Genomic DNA, 23,408 nt, shown 5'->3' with positions numbered 1-23,408 from the left:
CAGGTGACTTCACATTACAATACATATCCTGGCAGCTAAAGTAGATTGTTTGTACACTGTCAGTTTTTTAACTACACAAAATGACGCGGTGGCCCATTAATTGGTGCTGTAAATAAAAGAACCTTTTGTTGGCTATTCAAACCTTATCTTGTTCCAGCTGCTGTTTTATTGTTGAAAACAAGAACCAACATCTGTCTGGTTACTCTTTTTCTTTTGTGCAAGTTTTTATAATGCATTCAAATTCAGATGCATTTTTATTTTTTTAAACATAACTTTCTTAATCATCAAAAGGCAAAACCTAGAGAATGGGCTAAGCAGTGGGTTGGAATGTTTCAAAGGTACCCATGTACTTCAGGGTTTCTACAATGATTTATGTGTGAAAACTGCAAAGCAATATAATACAAATTAAAACTGGGGCAAGCATAACACCCATATTTAATGACCTGCAAGGTGTTGACCATTCCCATTTATGCATTACTGTATTCAAAAGATTTAAGTATATATTCAATAATGTATTTAGGTTTGTAAGTGGCATTGAATGAAGAAGAGTTTTGGAATGTCTTTTCATTCAGTTTACCTGACACATAGCCCCACACTTTTAGCGGTAATTTGGACCAAAACTGAATGTTATATTTTCAATGTTATAGGTGTCACAAGGGATCTGGAAATGAAAATAAACAAAAGAAAGATCACAGACTTTTCCAAAGTAGTAATTATATCAAGTGCATTAGATAGACAAGTACCCCAGTCATTCAGATACACAATCATAATTGTACATTGTTTTCTATATATAGTCTACAACTAGGAGTTTTGTAAAGCTGCTAAATGGATGATGGTTGCTATGAGCTTAAGGATGGGAGTGGATAACCTTGTGTAGTGCTTTGAATAAGGGAAAGCAAACTCAATGTCCAACCAATCACAGTTCTGTCACTGTGTTAGTCAGCCACAAACTGTTGTATGGTATAAAATAATTTAGTATCATCTAGATTTATATTTACTCCATCAATAATGAAAATATTCCTGCAAGTTCATTTGCCCTCCATCTGTTCATCAGGAGTTTGTGTGGTCCTCCACAACTCATACACATATATGTTGATAGGTTGGCAACTCAGGTTGTCATTACTGTCTGAATATTATGCTTTACTTCCTTTTTGGTTCTTCGGGCCAGGAAATTGTTTAAAATCTTCTCAACGGTAGCCTTGCATTGTTTCTACCTATACTCTCAATCCAAATAGATTTTTCTAAATATTTTTCTATTTTGTGTTTGTTCAGGACTGGGTGCATCTTTGGTCCTTACCATATGATCATGGTACTGAAGAACAGGTCATACCACGGCTGGGTTTGGAATGGTTAATCCCGTTGTGGGTAGACAGAGACCCAGAGGTTAGTGCACATACCCTAGCCATTATAATAACATCATTATTTTGTTTTCCTGTCTGTCTATTCTTATTTATTATCAGTACTACTTTTTACACCAACAGTGTTACGTCCACTGAAATATGATATTATATTTTTTCAGGTAATAAAGTTATAGGTATTTTAAACATAAATGGGATTGAATCAGATGATTGCTTTTAGGTTAATATGTACTCAGTACATTTCTCTATTGATTGCACAGTTCCCTCTTTTTAAAAACACTCTCCACTCAAATACTTATTGACCTACCTGAAAATCACTGTGCTCCTAACTTCCTTTTTGGGATGACAGCACAGTGTTTCTGTTTTACGTGCATGACAGCACAATGTTTCTGTTTTATGTGCATTGTTGTCGGGGTCCCTAACCCAGTCTTTTTTGTTGGACTACATAACACCCTTTTCTTCTCCATAATATAAAGGAAAGATGTCTTGTAGTCCGACGAGAGAATTGGACTGATGAATTCAATGTGCATAGGGCATAAGAAATTAAGAACGCCATGTCTGGCATGGTCAACAGGCATTTTTCTATACTTGCAACATTTAAAAATCAATAAAACTTTGGTAATTGTGCATGTATTAAATATTTGTGCTGAAAATATATTGTGTCTTTCATGTTTGCCTTTTGGTTTTAAAACCTTAAAAAAAATTTGAATTGTGCCTTAAACACAAGTACATTAAACTGTACTTTTTATCGGTGTAATCTATTTATGATAGCAGGCTAACAAGTGCAAGGTTTTCATTAAATTCTCTGTTTTGATTCAGCCTCACAGCAAAACATCATGTATTTGCTTTATTAACAAAGACTTTTTTTATTGGTAGAATTATGCAAACAAAAACCTTTTTAGCATTTGAAATTGAGGACAACAACTAAATCAGAAGGTTCACAATATGGCTGGATATTGGAACACTATATTGTGTGATTTTTTTTTATCACCCGTAAGAGATGAAAAAAAAATACTTGCCTAACTAAAGTCCAGTGTGTTCTTTTTAAGCCCATTACATTCACTGTGTTATCTGCAGATGTGTTACTCCTTTTTTAAATAAATGATGTGATGGGTCTCTGATGTGTGTACTCTTCTTCTCTGTTATGCCCATGGGAACTGAACACAAGAACAAGGAGCCAGTACAGAATACAGAATGTATCTTTAATTTACTTGGTAATTAAATGTCATTGACTTGTTTCTGACCTTTCACAGTAGGATCAGCTACAGTGAACATCTGCTTTTAAATTTCTCAGTATTAAATAGCTTAATGAACTTAAAGGTACGCTCTCTCCAATTAAATTGTTGAATAACCAAGCAAAATATTAAGGTTTATATTTACTAAAGGTCAGTTTGAATGTTATTCGTAGTGATATTTAATGATATTTTAAGGAATTTGATTTAAATTTTCTATGAGGATAAAGTTCTTTCAAAGATGGATAGTTGGTTGGTATACTTTGACCCCTTCCAGCGGGGCTATGTATATCTGATGAAGATTTGTACAATTAGGTCCATAAATATTTGGGCAGAGACAACTTTTTTCTAATTTTGGCTCTGTACATTACCACAATTAATTTTAAATGAAACAACTCAGATGCAGTTGAACTGCAGACTTTCAGCTGTCATTCAGTGGGTTGAACAAAAAGATTGCATATAAATGTGAGGAACTAAAGCCTTTTTTTTACACAGTCACTTCATTTCAGGGGCTCAAAAGTAATTGGACAATTGATTCAAAGGCTATTTCATGGGCTGGTATGGGGCAATTCCTTCGCTATGTCATTACCAATTAAGCATACAAAAGGCCTTGAGTTGATTTGAGGGGGGTGCTTGTATGTGTAAGATTTTTGCAGATGAAACAAGCCATCCTTAAGCAAAAACAGAAAAAACACATCTGGGAAATTACTACAATATCAGGAGGGGCAAAATCTATAGTTTGCTACATCATGAGAAAGAAACAAAGCACTGGTGAACTCTGCAACGCCTAAAGACTCGGACATCGACAGAAGACAACAAACCCCTTCACAACAGCCAACCAAGTGAACAACACTCTCCAGGAAGTACGCGTATCGATATCCAAGTCTAACATAAAGAGAAGACCGCATGAAAGTAAATACAGAGGGTGCACTTCAAGGTGCAAGCCACTCATAAGCTTTTAAGAATAAAAAGGCTAGATTGGGCTTTGCTCAAAAACATCTAAAAAAGCCAGCACAGTTCTGGATAAACATTCTTTGGACAGATGAAACCAAGATCAACCTTTACCAGAATGATGGCAAGAAAAAAGTATGGAGAAGGCATGGAACAGCTCATGATCCAAAGCATACCACATCATCTGTAAAACATGGCGGAGGCAGTGTGATGGCTTGGGCGTGCATGGCTACTAGTGGCACTGGGACACTAGTGTTTATCGATGATGTGACACAAGACAGAAGCAGCCGATTGAATTCTGAGGTGTTTAGAGACATACTGTCTGCTCAAATCCAGCTAAATGCAGTCAAATTTATTAGGGACGTTTTATAATACAGGACAATGACCCAACATATACAGCAAAAGCAACCCAGGAGTTTAATAAAGCAAAGAATTGGAATATTCTTGAATGGCCAAGTCAGTCACCTGATCTGAACCCAATTGAGCATGCATTTCACTTGTTGAAGACTAAACTTCAGACAGAAAGGCCCACAAACAAACAGCAACTGAAAACTGCTGCAGTAAAGGCCTGGCAGAGCATTAAAAAGGATTAAACCCAGCATCTGGTGATGTCCATGAGTTCAAGACTACAGGCTGTCATTGCAAGCAAGGGGTTTTCAGCCAAGCATTTGAAATGCAGCACCGCCCTTTTAATTCTCGATAGCCTCCCAGGATACCTACGTCATGCATCCTGGGAGGCTCTTGGCTGCTCCTTCCGGGAGATGCTCAGGCATGCGCAGAAAAAGCCTTTTCGTCAAAAGGGAAAGAAATTGCCAATCTCGTGCAAGCGCAGTAAGATCGACAAGTTCCCATCTACGTCACCCGATCTTGCGCCTCGTGTGACATATGAAGGAGAACAAAGAGAAGATGATAATGCCTGGGGCGCCGGCCTGAAGACAAATGCCAGGACAACGTGGGACCCGATGGAAGAGCCCTCCAGACGGATCGACTGCTCTGTGGGATTGAAGTTGTGTATTTTTCTTTGGGTCATTATTGGGTTTACTTTCTTATGTGGTTTTATAGAAGTCATGGAAATGTACAGGGATTAATATTTGGTATTATTATTAAACAGGATTTATATATCACCAACAAGTTATGCAGCGCTGAACATTTAATAGGGTTTCAAATGACAAACAGATACAGACAGTGACACAGGAGGAGAGGACCCTGCCCAGAAGAGCTTACAATCTAGGAGGAGGGGGAAGTAACACCCAATAGGAGGGTGACCAGTCAGGGTGGGTCTTAGACCTCTTTTAAAGTGTGGCTTGTTGAGAGGTTTTGGGGAATGTGGCAATTGGTTATGCTGTCTGGTAGGTGCCCCTGAAAAACAAAGTAAGACAGGCTAAACAAAATTACGAATCGTTTGATATCTAGAACAGTTGCTGTGTATGTATTTTACCTTTGCTCTCTTTTTTTAGTCTTAAATATTTTCATACAAATGTATCACTCTTTTTATATATTTTAAAATATTTGTTGCAGGTAAGGTTCACTAGCCTGGGAATTGGATCGGCTTTGACATCCGTTAAAGAAGGTTGTGTTACATTGTCAGACAGTTGTCGGAACATTTCTGGAGGTTTATGGGGAACAGTGATAAGTATCTTTCTTGACCAGTATGAATGCAGCATAGTTCGCAGAGAGGTGAGTTGTTTCTTTTAAAAAAATTTATTTTTATACAATCAAGATTGAAGTATTAAAAAAAATATAAATCTCATGTCCTTTCTTGAAATGTAGAATTAAATAATCCAATCTGTAATCTGGGTCTCCACATCTTGTATGACCATTACAAGAGGGTTCAACTTTATCTTTTAAGGAATTTCAAATGTTGTAAAAATCAATTAAAAGGAACTATCAAAAAAAAAATCCTAGTTTGGTAAAGTAGTACTTTGGCAGGCAAGATCTTTGACCTATAAGAAACAAGTGGTTAAGTGTTTAGACTCAAACTATAACTAAATATCCTTTTTAAGTAGACCGTCTTCTTAATTGTCCTCCATGTAAAATTACCACAAGGTGTAAAATGACCGTAATTTCAGTTTATTGCTGTCAGCAAATCAGAATTGCTTGGCTGCCTTTTTCCTTGACCCCTTTCAAAATCCTAGACCTTCAATAAGCACACGGCTAGAGTTTTCAGGGAAAAGTCAGGTCCTCTGATCTGCATAGCTTTTCTAGGTCAATGACTCAGAAACCTTTAAAACTTAGGAATGAGTGTAACAGCCCAGAGTTTAATATTTTCAAATTAAGAGTATATGTCTGTGTGTGTGTATATATATCTATAGAGAGATAGTAAGAAAGGCTTATAATTCCCCAATTTTTTTATACTAGAGTGGCCTTTGCTGTTAATACATATTTAATAAATGCAATATACCACATAATATAACACAAAACCCTAGAACTAATTGGAACAGCTCAAATGAGAACATTCTGCAGGTTTTGTCTTTGTTGTAAGAAATATTAATGGGGCCCTTCATTTACAGGATAATATTGAGAGGAAGCAGCAGCAGTTTAGAAGCTGTAGAATGTGTACAGTCATTTATGTAACTGGCATGTAAATCACTTTGCCTCTGAATAGGGTTCCTTGGATAGGCATTTTGATCATTATACTACATACAGGCCCCAATCACTGCATGTTTGTGCTCAAATCAACCATAAGTCTTAATTAAAATCTGAACTGGAGGGGCAACGACTTTAGTTTTTTAGTGTGTAGTTCTGCCAGTGACTAAGTGTACTAATTGGGCCCCAAAGGACATTCAGAACTGTAAATTGCATGCTGTTAAGATGGACAGATCAGTAAAACTGTACAGGCTTGTGGCTAGATTAAAACCTTGTCATTTTTGTACTTTACAGTTCATCTATGAACTTTAAGATTATCTGTCTGTCTATTTGTATGTCTATCTGTTTTTCCTCCAAAATACAATTCAATCTATTTTTCTGTATTAATTTAGGAATACTAATATTTTTGTCCAAGACTTTGAAATCTTCTATTATCACTAAAGTGGTGGCTTTTTACAACAAAAACAGCTATGCATAATTTTGTACACTGACTGCATTCAATTAAACAAAAGTGTGTGATACTAGTGCCTAATGAGAAGTTATGTAACCGTATTGTTGCATATTGCATGCTGTTACTGCAGACATTGGCATTTCTGGAGGTTTGGTAATTGGGGAAATTGTGGCCAGTTATCTGTTTGTCTTTTATTTTATTATAGTAAAGTATATGTTGTATATAAAGTGTGTGTGTGTGTGTGTGTAAAGTGTGTGTGTATATCAGTGTTCTCCCCAGAAATTTTTTTCAGCCGGGTGGTAGGAAGCTGTAGCTGGGTGGTAAAAAAGGGGGTGTGGCGAAACACGGCAAATTTAGTGCTCCCAGTTGTTTATGCCATGGGTAATCAGTAACTTCTTATTGTTTCAGTGTTCTACCTTCTCCAAATCATTTGTTACAACTTTGTAATGCCTACCCCGTTAGTATATCCAATTTTTCTATTCTAAGTATTTTGCCGTGTATTGTGACCCAACTTACTAGTGTTCTAAGTTATAAGAGTGTAATCCTTTGTAGTAGTGTAATAGTATAATGAATGTGGCGTAAGAAGTTAGGCTTAGCTCATATTAGCAGCAAAAAACATTTACCCCTTCTGAGTGACTTCTGGCAACTGCTAGGCACCTAGGATTGGTAGCAGGCGGTAAGTGCTAAGCACCCAGGATTGGTAACAGGCGGTAAGTGCTGGGCATCCAGGATTGGTAACAGGCGGTAAGTGCTGGGCATCTAGGATTGGTAACAGGTGGTAAGTGCTGGGCATCTAGGATTGGTAACAGGCAACGGGAGCCTGCCCAGGAGGACTCGTGTAAGCTGAAAAGCAGGAAGACAGAAGGAGGCACAGGAGGACTCGCAGGGACGCCAGACCAGAGAGGGGACTCACGAGGACACAGAGCACTGCAGGTAAGTACTGGTACCCGGCGTACAAGACGACCCCTGACTTTGTCATAGATTTTTCAGGGTTAAAAAGTCATCTTGTACGCCGGAAAATACGGTATATGTATATATAGATATAAATATATCTCTCAGAGAGAGAGAGATACACACATGTATCTTTTGCCTTGTACTACCAATGTTAGATGATTAGCCTTTAGGCACACAGTTGTGTATGTACATTTTGGGATTCAACTCTCATTGGGCCTCATTTAATAAAGCCCTCCTAGGCTGAAGAGGATACACTTTCATCAGTGATGCTGGGTGATCCTGCACACCTGGAATGGATTTCATCATTCAAGTCATTTGCTATTTGTTAGCAAATGTTTTGAATCCTAGACCAGATCCATTCCAGGTTTGCTGCACCACATAGCTTCACTGGTAAAAGTGTATTCTCACCAGCTTTGGAGAGCTTTTATAAATCAGGTCCATTGTGTGTAGGCTGTCATCTACATAATTGGGCTGCAATAGTGATCCATTCATATGATATCAGTTATTTGAATCCATCTTAATAAAGAAACAATTTAACAAATAAATTGAATCAGCAGCCATCAATACAGATAGTCCCTGGATTACATACGAGATAGGCACTGTAGGTTTGTTCTTAAGTTGAATGTGTTTTTAAGTTGAATGTGTACTTAAGTCACAAAACCCGAGGACTACCTGTAAATCCATATACCTTGTACTCAAGTAGCATAAAAAGGATGCTTATGGCCATTAGCTGCTGATAGCTTTCTTTTCCCTTTCCCAAGCTATACAATATAGAAATTTTATATAGTTTTCAGGTCTTCAGGAACTCCTTCAGCTCACAGCACATTACCATGATTAATAAATTGTAGACATTTCTAATTTAAAGAATACATAATATGAAGTACCTATGTACATATTGGAAACCCCTGGCAGATATTTTTTTAATAACCCCTAAAAAATCACCACCAGTAGTATTATTAAAATGAATTATTTAATATATATAAATCATACCATAAAAAAGAATCTATAAAATAGTTGTGTCCTTCAGTTCTTCTAAGATTAAAGTTCAGTGCAGAACTGACCCTCCTGCATTGGTGGTAAGTGGAAAATTGTCATCTTGGATTTGGTGGTCAGTGTAGGTGGGACATCAATTTTTCATTGCTCACTGCTTAAGATAAATCTTGCAGTAGGAACCCTGGGGTTCCATGGGGAGGCTTTGTAAGAACAGGGTAACCCTGATTCACTTTGTTTACCCTAATTTGTATGGCTAAAAGTGCAGAATGAAGGATTTTGCATCAAAGACATCATCAAAAGAGGAAAGGTGAAGATCAGCAGTCCTCCAAACCCAGGAGTGGTGTTGTCGGGGTTTGCAAGAGATGTTGTTTTTTTTGTTTTTTTTTTTTTCCCCAGAGGCCTATGGGTTTTATTTATTAGTTTATATAACATACTGATTTGCTTCTTTATCTACAGTGTAAATTTGTATTAGCAAGTATTTCTAATTAGAGATTAAAATATTAAAACTGAAGAACATCCTCTTATCCATCTAGTCCTGTTTATTCTTTATTCCCATTAATAAAATTGATCTGTTAACAGTTTTTTTTCCATTTCTGCAATGGTATGAAAAGACATGTCTAAGATTAGCAATACATTGGTGTTCTTAGTTGTTGCAACTGATGTTTCAGCTTGATGGCAGTATTGAGATCTTGTTGTTGTTGTTTCCAGGCTGCCTTCATTCTTCAAAACATGCTTGTTATCCCAATGTCAGAAGATGCCAATGAGTCTATTTTTCAGGTTTGTAATTTTTTATTAATGTATACATGTATGTGTGCCATTAAAATTTTTATTTTTTATTTTTTTTTATTTAATGTTTGTTCCTTGTTGGGATTTTTACCTTTTGAATAAAATCAAAGCCTTCCTCATTAAAACATGTTTTCTGAATTATTCAGTTTGTTAGCATATTGTATTGCCATGCGCATAGCCTGGTTCCTTGTCATTATGCAGCATTTACCTATGCAGCATTGTCTAAAACTCTTGAATTAGACTAAAAAATATTAATAAAGTAATCCATGATAGTGCAAACATTTTTATAATTAATCAAAATTTCTGACCTGAGCTAGAAAACCGACTGCCAGATTCAGCTGCTACTTATTCCATCCCCTTTCCTATATTTATTACACATACATATGATATATAAAAATTGGTTTGTATTAGGGCATTCATTTAAGATTAGCACAAATCTTAAAGGAACCCAATCCCCTTACTTTGCAAAATGTAAACACTGGTTACCTGCAATAGAAGAGTTTTAAAGTGGACATAAAAGTTTAAAAAGAAAAATTGCATGAAGGCAAGTTGTTTTATAGCAAAAGGGACAGGTGATGTCCATTCTGCAGTAAAAAAAAAAAAAAGTTTCATTAAATACAAAGGTAAACACAGGAGTTTTGAGTCTTGCGAAATATAATTTTGGCTGTTTAAAAGTATCTCAGAAAACAACCTTATATAATAAATAGGTTTTTCTCCACAAAACAATGTTAATAAAATCAGAAATATAGAATCGGTTTTACATTAAAGAAATTGTTTCAGTGTTCCTATTCCAACACAAACACAAGTTTTGGGGTTGTTGTAACATTTAGTAGCCTTACCCACAAAGGCTAAGAACTGTATGTGGAAGTGATTTAGGTCACTTATTTCAATATAAGGCTACATTATAAATTATTTTCCATTCAGCAAAATACCATATGATTATCTGTGTAATTTGTATTTCTTAGTAGCCACAAAGTCATAACATGAATTGTTTGCCATTTTCCACATACAGACAAAATTCTTCGTTGTTAATAAGGAGCTGTTCTGTCATAGTTTTTTTTCTCCAAGCTTCAATTACACACATCCAGCGATTCTGTGTTTGTCTTTTAGCAGTCAGGCACGAAAACTGCTTATGTTGATATTTCTCCTAATAGCTATGCAAAGTTTGAGTTTTTTCACTTTCTTGATTTACATTTCCTTGCAACAGAGATCGCTTAGTCTGCATTTGTATACCACCCTAAGTAGTGGAACGTGTGTTATCTCATTCCTAATTATATTGCTAATGTTATTTTTGGCAGGAACTTGGTAAAGTATATCAAAAAGGAATAGAAATTACAAGCATGCTTTTCATTGTGAAAATACCAAAATACTGATAGTGACTGTAAGCTTCAACTTAAAACCAATTGCCAAATCTTCCCTATTTTCTATTGGGAGCTACTGCATAAGTTTTAGGAAACTTAAATGTATTTTTGCTGTCATTCATACCTAATGTGAAAAGAATATCATTTAGATACTGTGAATGCCCTATATGCATAGCTGTGTATGCTGGACTTCTTGCTCTTCTACTTCCGTATTTTAGAACTGTCCCTGATGATTCATAATCTTGTGATTGGTGGGTTACTTGGTGAGTTTGATAAAAAAAAACAGGAGGATATGGCTAGGGAGAAAAAAATCCACTGAATGAAACGGGAGCAAGACAAGACTTGGCAGCCAGTCTTCAGGTACATTTTTTTTTACCACTACAGTGAGCTCACTCCAGATTTCAAGAAAACCATCAGTCACAGGGAGCAGTGCCCTACAATCACAATGCAGATATTCAGCTATGGGGCTGTTGGCACAGAAAGTGCACTGCTTTCTTTTTTTTTTATTTATTTATTCGAAATCAAGGCAAAAGAAAAATCGTTCAGGGTACTTCCTAGGCACAATAAACATTTTAGGGGTAACAAAATCCTGTCCAGTTGAACCTTTCCTCTGAATTGACCAGCTCGTAAAAATCTGTTGCTGTGTATATATATATATGTATATATATATAGACATACATTTGTGATTTTAACCACCCTAATACCATCAGATAAGGAAAAAAACTCCTCACATCAATGGCAATTTTTTAAAATGACCATATAGAGTAGAGAAGTAAAAAGTACATATTGATGTATTTGTGCTGTGCAATTGCAACTTGATCTACATACAGAAGCACTTTAGAAGCTCTTGGTTGCTTTCTGGACAGACAGTCCTTAGTAACGTCCTTTTTTGGGTTTTGTGTTTCATTGGGCTTATCTATGCATAAACGAAGAGCTGTTTGCAATTTTCCTGTAAACATTAGTACCTGAGATTTTGGGTGGACTTATCCATAAATATACACTTCTTCATGTTGTTATTGCTGGCAAATATTAGGGGGTTCTTCACCTATCGTTTCTAAATTGGCAGGTGGAAATGTAATACCAATGTCAGTTTGTGCTTGTAAGAGTAATTTCTTTGAGTAAGTTTACAAGGCCGCATTCCCCCCTAGCAGCAAGTCCCCCCAACTTTGGCTATCCCTAAGGGCAAACCCTCACTCCCAAATTAATGAGATTGGTGCTCATATTCTTCCACGGGCTAGGCACTTGCCCCTAAAAATAGGTTGGATTTTGGAGCCACTAGCTAGTCCCTGTGAATTTAGTTATTGGTTTAATCCAAAATCAAACAAACTTGTTGATCCAATCATCTGCAGTCTCTAGATACTTTTTATTCTTTAACCCTTCTTTTTAGCCCCTAAATCCCCCCCCCCCCCCCCCCCTTGCTTTTCTGCTTTTTTCAAATTTTCTTTTTTTAATGTGCCATCATTTTCGATAGAACTTTCAAACTCTGCAAAAGTTAAATTTAAGAGCACCATTATTGTGTTTTAATGCTAAAAAAAAAGTCTCAAGATGTTTTAATTTGAGTTGAAACCTAATAATGTTACCACCTACTCCTTATTAGTGACTCTATTAGGACATGAAAGAAAGGTTTGTCCAAATGGACACAGTAAGAAAATAGGGAAATTGCTAAGTATTTTATTGGCTTCTCTGTGAACCTGTAACACAGGAAACCAAATTCAGATAACAAATAATGGCTGTATTCCTATTTTGACAGCAAAAAAAAAAATTAAATTTGTATCTACTGAACTGATATATTTTTTTAGTTATATGTGCTTATATTTCCAGTATACGGGCACAAAGCTAATTTTTTTATTTAATTTATTTTTCTTTTTGATACAATATGAGCTGGAAATTAAACATAGAGCATTATTAAGGTATTTTATTACCATCTTCTAAAATAGTTTGCTGTTGCGTTTGTGCTTTGGCTAAATCCCAATGTAGAAAATTGCATTATACTGGCACTGGATACTGTTTCATAACAGTCGTATTTCAGAGACTGCATTTTCACTGCTTCACACAAATAAAATGTGATCAAGTTCCTAATTACCAAATAAACCAATTATTCATGATAACAGCATGTTATCTTGCATTCTAAAGTATTTATTCAGCGTGTAGTGTTAGTCACATGCTGCTGTGGCTTTAGTACATTTAAATTTGTAATGACACGTTTCTTTTTTGTTTACAGCATTCAAGGCAGTTCAGCCAATACATGATCAAGTACAGGTGTCTAGAAACCCCAAAATAACCCTAATGCAATAATTCCACATAGGCAGCAAATTAAAAATAAATAAAATTATGCTTTCTAATAAATTCCAACAGCTGGTAAGCGTACGTTGTGCAGCCCCTATGTATGATTAGCTGTTCGTCAAAAGCCAGGTTTAAAATTCATGACCTGCCTGTCAAAGTGAAATAACTTAGTGAAGAAAGTGGAGGGTTTCCTTTTTGTATTTTAGGATAATATAATGTGGTGCCCCTGCTTTTGGTTACTCTAGGTAACTTTAGGTTGGGAGGGACCAGAAGGAGTCACCTGAACCCGTAATAACCCCCGGCTAGTGTAGTTATGAACAATACCCAGAAAGCCAAGAAATGCGCAATGGACAATCCTTTTATAGTCATAGTTGCTTAAGATTTTGGGTTACTGGTTGGGCTTACTGTTAAACAAAAAAGCTGAAATTAGTTTGAAAGTTTGCAATTGGTTTTAAAGTTTTGTATGTTTGTAGTTCTTGTATTTCTGACTTTAAACTAATATATACAAGATTGTCCCTCTAAACCTGTATAATAAAAGTTAAATTCTCTTTAATTATTACCATCTGTTAATTTACCTATATAAAATATACTGTAATCTATTTTTTTTTTTTTTTTTTAATGATTACAGTATATACTCCAGTAAAAACCAAGATTTTTGTGTCCTCATGTAAAGTGTGAAACAAACATTTGCAGTATCTCCAAATTTAGGTTTGTTAAGCACTTTAAATGAGCACATAGCATCATCTACTGGTGGTCAACAATTTTACACCAACAATCATTTTAACAGCAAGTGACCCATAACCACTTTAATGGTACAAAATTCTTCAACCTGTAAAAAGGGGAAAAAATATAGAAGCTGAGCCCCTGTGTGAGGACGATGCAAAAAAGAGGGGATGAAGAAAGGGGGAAAAAAGTGAGGAAGAGAGAGGGTGCATATGGGTAATCCAGGGGCGTTGTATAACCAAAATGTGTCATGACTATGAGTTAAAATACTGGTCATTTGTTCATTCACCATGAAACCATTCAATCTAGATTCCAGTTCCCTGAATGCAATCTGGGAAATGCTCCAAGTTATTTGCACTTCCATTATTACACCTTAATCTGTCAAGGTACCGAGGAGATATATGTTTAGGATACTTTGTCATCCAGATGTTCTGTGTTGTTTTGTAACATGTAATTATTCCTGGGGTTGGAAGCATAGGGAGGGTTGTCCTCTAACACAGAAAATGAGGAAAAATCTTCCTAATGGAGCCAATGACTAAAGTGAAACTCTGACTGGGTTTGTAGTCTTTGTCTTTACATTCTAGTGACCAAAAAAAAAAAAACAACAGTTTAAAGAGTGTATATAAAGCCAAAACTTTTTCATAGAATTTTTGAGAGTTAGTCTGTCATTATTTATCTCGCTGTCTGTCACTGCTAGAGAGAAACCTTTGGCTGGTGACCATTGGTTCAAACATGTAGAGATGCTTAAATATGCCTTCATCAGAGGCAAAGCTTATATTTACCGACCCACTCCATCTTGCCACCTTTGCACTGCTATTGTGCCCAATGAGTCAAGCTCAAGAATTGCACAGAAGTATCAAAAGTATCAGATCTGTAATTTGGCTGAGAAAGTGTGAAAGCACTTTCTAAATAAAGATGATAAAAGCAACTGATGGTTGAAAGTAAATTCAGCAAAAGCTGATATTAAGCCTAAGCCAGTTTTTCATAAATGTATATATTGTTTGTGTTTAGACAAATGCACAGATATATTTTAGTAAAAAGCTAAGTATTCTTTTAAATGGCTTGTTACAATATTGTTTGAGTGCTTCAACACTTAACTTTCAAAGACAAGTTCTCAATTCAGAATTGTGCTTAACCCTTGTTACCCAAGAGTACAACCCAACCTAAGCCAAAACAAGGGTCACTGATCTCTCACATGATCATCAATCCCACTGACACTCATTACAAATAGATGGCTGAACTTTGTACTCTGTTCCCCTGAAAAAAAAACAAATCTGCTTACATATCCTAAATCAAATTGGTAATATTATAATACCAACTTTGCTCTGCCTACATAATACATATTTTTTTTCTTTCCAGGGCCCAATCATACATGATGAGGAGACAGGATTACCATTAACAGGAAAAGGTGCACTTGAGGCTTTCTTGCACAGCAACCATTTCTATGAACATGTCAGCAACATGACTAAAAACTGCTATTTGGAACGCTACACATTTGACTTTAGTGATTCTACATATAAGTCGGCACATGAACATCTGAACTGTAAGTAAAATTACCCTTGCATTAAATTACAATAAATAGATTCAGAAAAAAAAAGTTAAAAGTGATGGAAACTAATCAATTTATCCACTGATGTGCAGTGATGCATTAATGGTCCAGTGCTTTCACCATAGAGTGACACATTAATTTGTAGAAAAATTGTATAATCATTTTTGAGGGTTACTTACAGCCTTAAAAATGTCTGGCTTTTCATTTTGTAGGTTTAAGGCTATTCTACATAGTCCTTACATATGAATATTCTGCTGCTGTTTGGTTTGCAGACGCTTCAAGGTGAATGTATTGTGGAGTGACCACAGTACATTATTTTAAGTAAAACTTTAGAATATTTTTTCTTTTTATACAAGTTATACATCAACCTTATTTATATTATAGCCATCTTATATCTCTAGGACTAAGACAGTGAGGTTTATCATCTAAAGTTTCTGGGCTTTTCATAGTAATCGTACATATGCAGAGTTCAGTGTTTTGTCTACAGCAATCAGCCCGAAGGCATTTGCTGTGTAATTGACTTAGTAGATGCCTGAGAACTTCACATGGCAAGTATGTAAGTCATAGCAGTGTGGAAACTTTTGCAGAATTCAATATGGCAGCTAAATATGTCATCTTATGAAAATGCTTCCTTCCAGGCTGCTAGGCTTGTATAATAGCTTTAACAATTTCCTATTCACTGACCTGGGACAGACATACAAATGAAGCTCTGACTTCACACACAACATGCTCATTCTGGACCACTGAGTCAGGCAGCTAATATTTATATATAAAAGAATAGCAATAAAAGCCTTTGTATTTCTCTCTACACAGTTTTCATGTTCCAAAAAGTTTGTACCCAATTATTTTAGGTTTGCATGCTCCTAAAGTACATTAACTTAATGGCATTTAGTTTGCTAAAGTACTGTGTATTATTAACAAGTACCAACTTGTTTTTTTGTAAATGCCTGTTGTCATCATTTTTATCCTTTGTTGCAAGTAAGCATTCCTAAATCCCAGCAACCCTTTTGCAGCTACTGCTATCTACATGCATGGACCCCAGCTTTTATCATGATAGGCTTCCAAATTGTAACAGTAAAATATGCCTTACAATGTGCATTAGCACAGCTGCTTGTAGTCTGCCCATTTGGAAAAAGGAAATGTCAGGTATAATGAAGCAGAACAGTCAGGGACAAAGTAGTGCCAAATATTTTAAGAAATTCCTGAAGTTCCATCTCAGTATTCCACCAAGTGCATTTTGCAAGCCCAGTTGGTGTTTTCATTATCTCGGCCTGATTTATTAAAGCTTTCCAAGGCTGAAGCGGCTATACTTCTATCAGTGAAGCTGAGTGATCCAGAAAACCTGGAATGGATATGGTTCAGGATTGAAAACATTTTGCTAACAAATAGCTATTGACTTTTAAGAAATCCATTCCAAGTTTGCTGGATCACCCAGCTTCACTAATGAAAGTGTACCCTCTCCAGCCTTGGAGAGCTTTATTAAGTCAGGCCCTCTGTCTTTATTACCATCTGGATCCCTGACCCAGAATAAGTATACAGCTAGGATGTTCATGTACAGTTAGGTCCAAAAAAATTTGGACAGACAACTTTTTTCTAATTTTGGTACGTTTTGTACGTTTACCATAATTAATATCAATTGAAACAACTCAGATGCAGTTGAACTGCAGACTTTCAGCTTTAATTCAGTGAGTTGAACAAAAAGATTACATATAAATGTGAGGAACTAAAGCCTTTTTTTAACACAATAATTTCATTTCAGGGGCTCAAAAGTAATTGGACTTTTCACTCAAAGGCTATTTCATGGGCTGATGTGGGCAATTAAGAAGATTAAAGGCCTGGAGTTGATTTGGGGGGGGGGGGGGGGGTTGCTTGTATGTGGAAGATTTTGCTGTTAACAGACAACATGCGGTCAAAGGATCTCTCCTTGCAGGTGAAACAAGTCATCCTTAAGCTGCAAAAACAGAAAAAAACCTATCCAAGAAATTGCTACAATGTTAGCAGTAGCAAATTCTACAGTTTGGTGCATCATGAGAAAGAAACAAAGCACTGGTGAACTCAGCAACGCCAAAAGACCTAAACGTCCATGGAAGACAACAGTGGTGGATGATCGCAGAATCATTTCCATGCTGAAGAGAAACCCCTTCACAACAGCCAACCAAGTGAACAACACTCTCCAGGAAGTAGGCATATCGATATCCAAGTCTACCATAAAGAGAAGACTGCATGAAAGTAAAAACAGAGGGTGCACTGCAAGGTGCAAGCCACTCATAAGCCTCAAGAATAGAAAGGCTAGATTGGACTTTGCTCAAAAACATCTAAAAAAGCCAGCACAGTTCTGGAAAAACATTCATTGGACAGATGAAACCAAGATCGACCTTTACCAGAATGATGGCAAGAAAAAAGTATGGAGAAGGCGTGGAACATCCCATGATCCAAAGCATACCACATCATCTGTAAAACATGGCGGAGGCAGTGTGATGGCTTGGGCGTGCATGGCTGCCAGTGGCACTGGAACACTAATGATGATAATGTGACACAGGACAGAAGTAGCCGACTTAATTTTGAGGTGTTCAAAAACATACGGTCTGCTCAAATCCATCTAAATGCAGTCAAATTGATTTGGAGGGGTTTCATAATACAGAGGGACAATGACCCAAAACATACAGCTAAAGCAACCCAGGAGTTTATTAAAGCAAAGAAGTGGAATATTCTTGAATGGCCAAGTCACAGGATCTGAACCCAATTGAGCATGCATTTCACTTGTTGAAGAAAGGCCCACAAACGAACAACAACTGAAAGCTGACCTGGCAGAGCCTTAAAAAGGAGGAAACCCAGCATCTGGTGATGTCCATGAGTTCAAGACTACAGTCCGTCATTGCCAGCAAAGGGATTTCAACCAAGTATTAGAAATAAACATTTTATTTTCAGCTTTTTAAATTTAACTACTTTTGAGCCCCAGAAATGAAGTGATTGTGTTAAAAAAAGACTTTAGTTCCTCACATTTTTAAGCAATATTTTTGTATAACCCACTGAATTAAAGCTGAAAGTCTGCAGTTCAGCTGCATTTAAGTTGTTTCAATTGAAATTAATTATGGTAATGTACAGAACCAAAATTAGAAAAGGGTTGTCTCTGTCCAAAAATGTATGGACTTAACTGTAATTGTCATACAATCACTGTATGCTCGTTTCAGTCGTGTGACCAAAACTACTAAAACCTAAAGGTCTGCCTGACATCTAGGCAATCTGCCTTCTTTACAGTGCAGTCGGCAATGGCAGCTTACATAATAATATCTTAAACCTACTAAGCGATAATTCTGAGTGTGACTCTGGTAGATTTTAATTTCAAAAAGCGGTAATCCCGAGTCACATTTGGGGTTACTTTAACCTAAAAAAAAAACACATCTTGCTCTGCCGCTGTCCCCCGGCATTCTGCTCATCCCCGTAGGTCCTGGGGACACGTCGACCTCCTCCAATCTACAGCCGGCAAATGCAGAGCCGAGATAACGGGGTTTTCTGTGACGTCGGTGCAGCCAGAAGTTAGCAGCAGGAAATTCAAAATCACTTTGTATTGGATTTAGCTGTATTGGGTCCAATACAAAGAAATATTTATTATATATATATATATATATATATATATATATATATATATATATATATATATTTATTATGCTGTACAGGTAAATTGCATAATAAACGTTATATTATTATTTATATATTTTTTTTAATTTAAAAAAAAAACATTTTTTTGTGCTTTTTTTAAAAGTTTATTATTTAAATGTATTAACTATTGGACATATTTTGGTAAGTTTTGCCTAAGAATTATAGTCTACATTGAAAAATAAATTTCCATGCAAAAAAATTGTATCACTTTTTTGCACGGAAATTTGGACAGAATCAGACCGCTGAAAAAGATTAAAAAGATTGTAAAATCTTTAACAGTCATTTTTAAACTGAATTTTCATGCACTTTTGCATTGCACGTGTGTTGTTAATTTGGATGTGTTCGCATTTTAGGCTCTGAAGACTCCCTTTACTTTTGGAACAGCACTCCCAGTATCTCTACATCTGGTTCTGAATCAACTTTAAGTACAATAGTAAGTGTTTGCATTCTTAAAGTTTTTGCCTTATAAAGACATAATGGCAAACTGGGATAGAGGAGGCCCAGTACTGTTTGTGCTTTGATTCTGACCTGACATCATAGAAGCTCTTTTGCCCCTTGTAGACATGTAAAGTGCCTTCAGACCTCAGACAAGGATACAGGGGTGATTGATCACATAACATTTGGGTAGGGGAGGCCATTCCTTGATATTGGGTCCTGTATACTAAATGAGGGGTTGTCTTCTCATGACAATCAAGAAATAGCAGGCTGCATAACATTTAATGTTTTGATTCTGAAATACACAGTGTTAGCTGGGGAGACATAAAATTATTATTAATAAGCTAAATTTGGTGTTAAAGTTATTGTTATATTTTGCCATGTTTGTTTCCAGATATTTTTCGAAACCTTTAAAAATAATTATTTCTAAGCATTTTGCACAAAACCATGGGTAATTCCAAGAAACAGGAATTATAATTCTGTGGAAAAATAAACATTATAAACAAGTTTGCAGTTGTCAGTCAGCAGCTTTCTACAGCTATAGTTACACATTCTTATCAGAATGCCAGGGAAGATAAGCAGACACTGGCTGTAACACTGTGACGGTGCAATCTCCTGGTGCACACATCCACCAAAGTGGAATGAATTTTGAAAAGAAATAATCAAGTCATGTCATGCTAATTGTACATCCAAGTTTATTTGTTCCAGTCCTGCTGAGAAATGTTATGAAATAATCAATGAAATGTTAACATCTATAGCTGAGTGAGCAAAGTAGTTCTAAAATCGATAACAGAAAATTACACAGGTTGCATATTTTAAGACATACCTACAAATGTATTGTCGTTTATTATATTTCATACGGTGTATACTCATTGCTGTGTTTATTTGTACCCCAATGACCTGTATACTACAGCTGTAGACTGAGTGATTGTGGCCTGAATAAAATGCCAGCCAGTGCATGAAACATTACCTTAGTAAAATTCTCATATACAGTAGAGTTGAGTAAACATTGTAAGAATAAATATAATTTCAGACTTGTAGTCTGCCGCAGTCCCAACTGCTGTCCCAACCTCTCGCCAGTTCAAAAATAAGAAAAATAAGAGTTTCTTGAATTATTTTTGCACGCAGCAGATCACAACAATGTTGGAGAAAGTGATATAACGTTATTGACTGTAGTTTTGCCCTGAATTGGCACCACAGCTGCAGCCACATGCAAATGATGTTGGATTCACTCAATAGCAGGCTTTCTGGCAATGGATACCCTTCAGGTTTGCCTTTAATGAAGGGTGTTACCCCATTGCCTTATAAATGTTCGTCACATAGCTTGGCCTTCTTTGACTTCTCTGCATTTAACCCATACCTGTTTTTTTTTTTCTTTCCCGGTTTCTAGATTCATACTGGATCCTCCATTACAAATGACTCAAATCTTCAGGTTGCAGTCTCTGATTCTTCTGTTTTAGAAAATTTAGTTGACCAGGGGCTGGATCAAGGTATACACTTAATAAAAATGTCATTGTTATTTTGGAACAACAAAAGTTGACAGAGGCGGAAATTTTTTCACACTCTACAAAGATAGTGTTTTTGTTGCTTGTCTGTCCCTGTTGGGACTGATTTAAAACCACAGGACATAAGGAAAGCTTTTTCTCTGGGTCTACATTGGGTACCCAACACACTTGGTGAAATCAGACCTTAAGACATATTTACTCTCCCTTCCTTTTCCCTATAATTTACTGTTACCATGACAGGAAGTGAGGAAAAATCTCTGTATTCGGGAAGGAAAAAAGTTAAAAAGAACAAAAACGAAGCAACAGTACATACATCGTGCTGATTAGAGAGGTCTAGCTCTGACTCAGCAGATGTCAGATCTCTTCCACTGCTTACGCAAACACAGCTCAGTGTCAAAAAGATGGGAATTGTCCAGACTGGAGTGTTATTCTATATTGATGTTAAAGCTAGATAGTGATTAGGAAAGACAGGAAAAGTATTGCTGCCTTAAAGCGCTGGTGATAGTACAGATTAAGGAAATTGTGGACAGACAAGAAAACCAATAAATGATTTATTTTATTAAGCCCAAGTGAATATGTTGTTTTGGAATTCGGGAAAATGAACACACTGAAAAAGACATTTAGGCTTGTAAAAATTGATCTAAAAATTAGTAGATGGCCAATATCAAGGTGGCCGGATGCAGTCATAGGAAGAATGTCATCGTGAAAAAGATCCAAACAGAAGATCATTCTGGAGAAGCACCAGCCATGTGTTGCCAGAAGTCTTCATAGCATGACTGCGTTATGGCACTAGTATTAATACTTTTTAATAAATATTTTTTGTGTGAGCTGGCTTAAAACGAATCCTATTTTGTTGTCATTTGAGCATTCTTTAGTCAGGTGAATAAATCAGTTTGTCAGATTCATCTCTGTAATCACAGCATGTGTTGATATGGCTTAATCCATGTAAAATCATCCATAATACGTGAATACATTCTAATTTTTATTCCATAACTATTTGTCCTTAACAAAACCTTTTAATAAAAACTTACAGTTGAGTCGCTGTGATACAGTACGAGAGTTCTATTTCTGTATTTAATCATGATACCTGTTATCCTTTAATCTATCTTAATATTATGACTATTCACAACAGGTCAAAACAACAATGCAAGAACAGCATCTCTAAGTTCTGAGGAGATTTTTTCTGTTTCTTTGTGCGCGTCTGACCAGTGTTCCTTAGTCACACCATCCCTCTTGTCAGCAGTGTGCGGATTACTGGAGAATCTGCTAGTAATAAATCCTGAAGATGTTGTCAACACTTTATCTAAGGCAAATTTGCTTACAGATTTAACAAGGTACAAAAAAGTGGTTTATTTAAATGTTGGAACCCCACTGATTTAGGAGCAACCCCTTTCATATATGTGTTCATTAATGCTAATGAAAAAAACTTTTGATGTAGTTTGATGTTAACCCTTTCATGACTAATAGTTTAGAACAGTTTTTAGTCAGGTTTTAGGATTTTTTTTTATTTGTCCTTTGGCTGCAGATTTAAATTGAATTAGTATTTGTTAGATGTCACTAATAAATAATTGTTATCACTACATAGGGGTTAACACTAATAGGCTTTCAACCATCGGCAATTCTCAACACTGCTAGTTTACAGGGCACATTAATTAGGGCAACTTTATGTGATCCTGTATGCTCTCAAGTGCACAAACTGTATGCAAGTGCACAGTGCACAAGTGCACTGTGCTCTCAAGTGCACAAGCCAGTCTGCTTAATGCATAGAATTTTAACTTTATCAAAAAGTATTGCTAATATTAGTATGTATTAAGTGAGTATGTTATAGCTGTTCATTTTAAATCATTTTAAAACAAGCAAAACATCAATATGAATTTAAAACCGTCAATCATGTATTTCTGGAATTTCCTGCTTTCTTTGTGAAAATTGTAGTTATAAAAGGTTAGTCACAAGCAATTTTTTTGTATAAAAACAGCTGTGACTAATCGTTAATATTTTCTGTAGAAAATATATAATTACATTGGGTGTTTGAAGAGTTCCGATTAGCCCTGTGAATCCACTATGTTGCAAAGGGTCATTGAAGGTGTCTACAAGATAACTTGTGTAGATGTGAACTGCTGCTTGGCCTTAGCTTCAGTGATGACTGGCATGTGACAACAGCTGATTCTTATTGAAATACTGGCATTAGTGAATAGTAATGCATCTCATATACTATGTACATGTTTGATACAATGGCCAAAGCAGTCACAACACTTATTTTAAACTATGGGCCAGATTTGATGAACTTGTCAACAGTTGGTAATTTTGTGAGCCCCCTCAGACAACACTCAATTTTTAGGAAGAAACAGTGTGCTCAATGTGTTGTCCCCATTAGTGTCCATTGAATACACCTGCATGTTGTTTGTGCAAAATAGTGATTCAAGTTTGTGTAATTCCTTGTGAAGTAGTTGCACGGTCTTGTGAGAGACCTTCTCTCATTGAAATGACAAATTGTTCTTACAACTTAATGTGTGTAAATAATAGAAAATTGATATGTATGCCTCATATTTGTCTCCATGTATGAACTAGTGTGATTGTTCTT

The 23,408-nt window shown here is 36.1% G+C and overlaps 1 protein-coding gene across 2 annotated transcripts in view; it reads left to right on the top strand.

Moving 5' to 3' along the window:
• The window catches only part of RTTN (rotatin), a 115,367-nt gene that overhangs the window by 65,111 nt on the left and 26,848 nt on the right, over positions 1–23,408 (top strand). For both annotated transcript variants that reach the window (XM_072411503.1, XM_072411502.1), the window contains 7 exons: positions 1,273–1,383; positions 5,060–5,218; positions 9,234–9,302; positions 15,038–15,221; positions 19,241–19,320; positions 20,713–20,812; positions 21,960–22,161. In XM_072411503.1, the coding sequence (XP_072267604.1) occupies positions 1,273–1,383; positions 5,060–5,218; positions 9,234–9,302; positions 15,038–15,221; positions 19,241–19,320; positions 20,713–20,812; positions 21,960–22,161 (905 nt within the window). The remainder of the gene's footprint in view (positions 1–1,272; positions 1,384–5,059; positions 5,219–9,233; positions 9,303–15,037; positions 15,222–19,240; positions 19,321–20,712; positions 20,813–21,959; positions 22,162–23,408) is intronic.

This window comes from Pyxicephalus adspersus, chromosome 5 (assembly GCF_032062135.1).
Source record: "Pyxicephalus adspersus chromosome 5, UCB_Pads_2.0, whole genome shotgun sequence".
Classification (NCBI taxonomy): Eukaryota; Metazoa; Chordata; class Amphibia; order Anura; family Pyxicephalidae; genus Pyxicephalus; species Pyxicephalus adspersus.
Note: the sequence above shows the minus strand (reverse complement) of the source record. Positions and strands in the feature narration are given on the sequence as shown.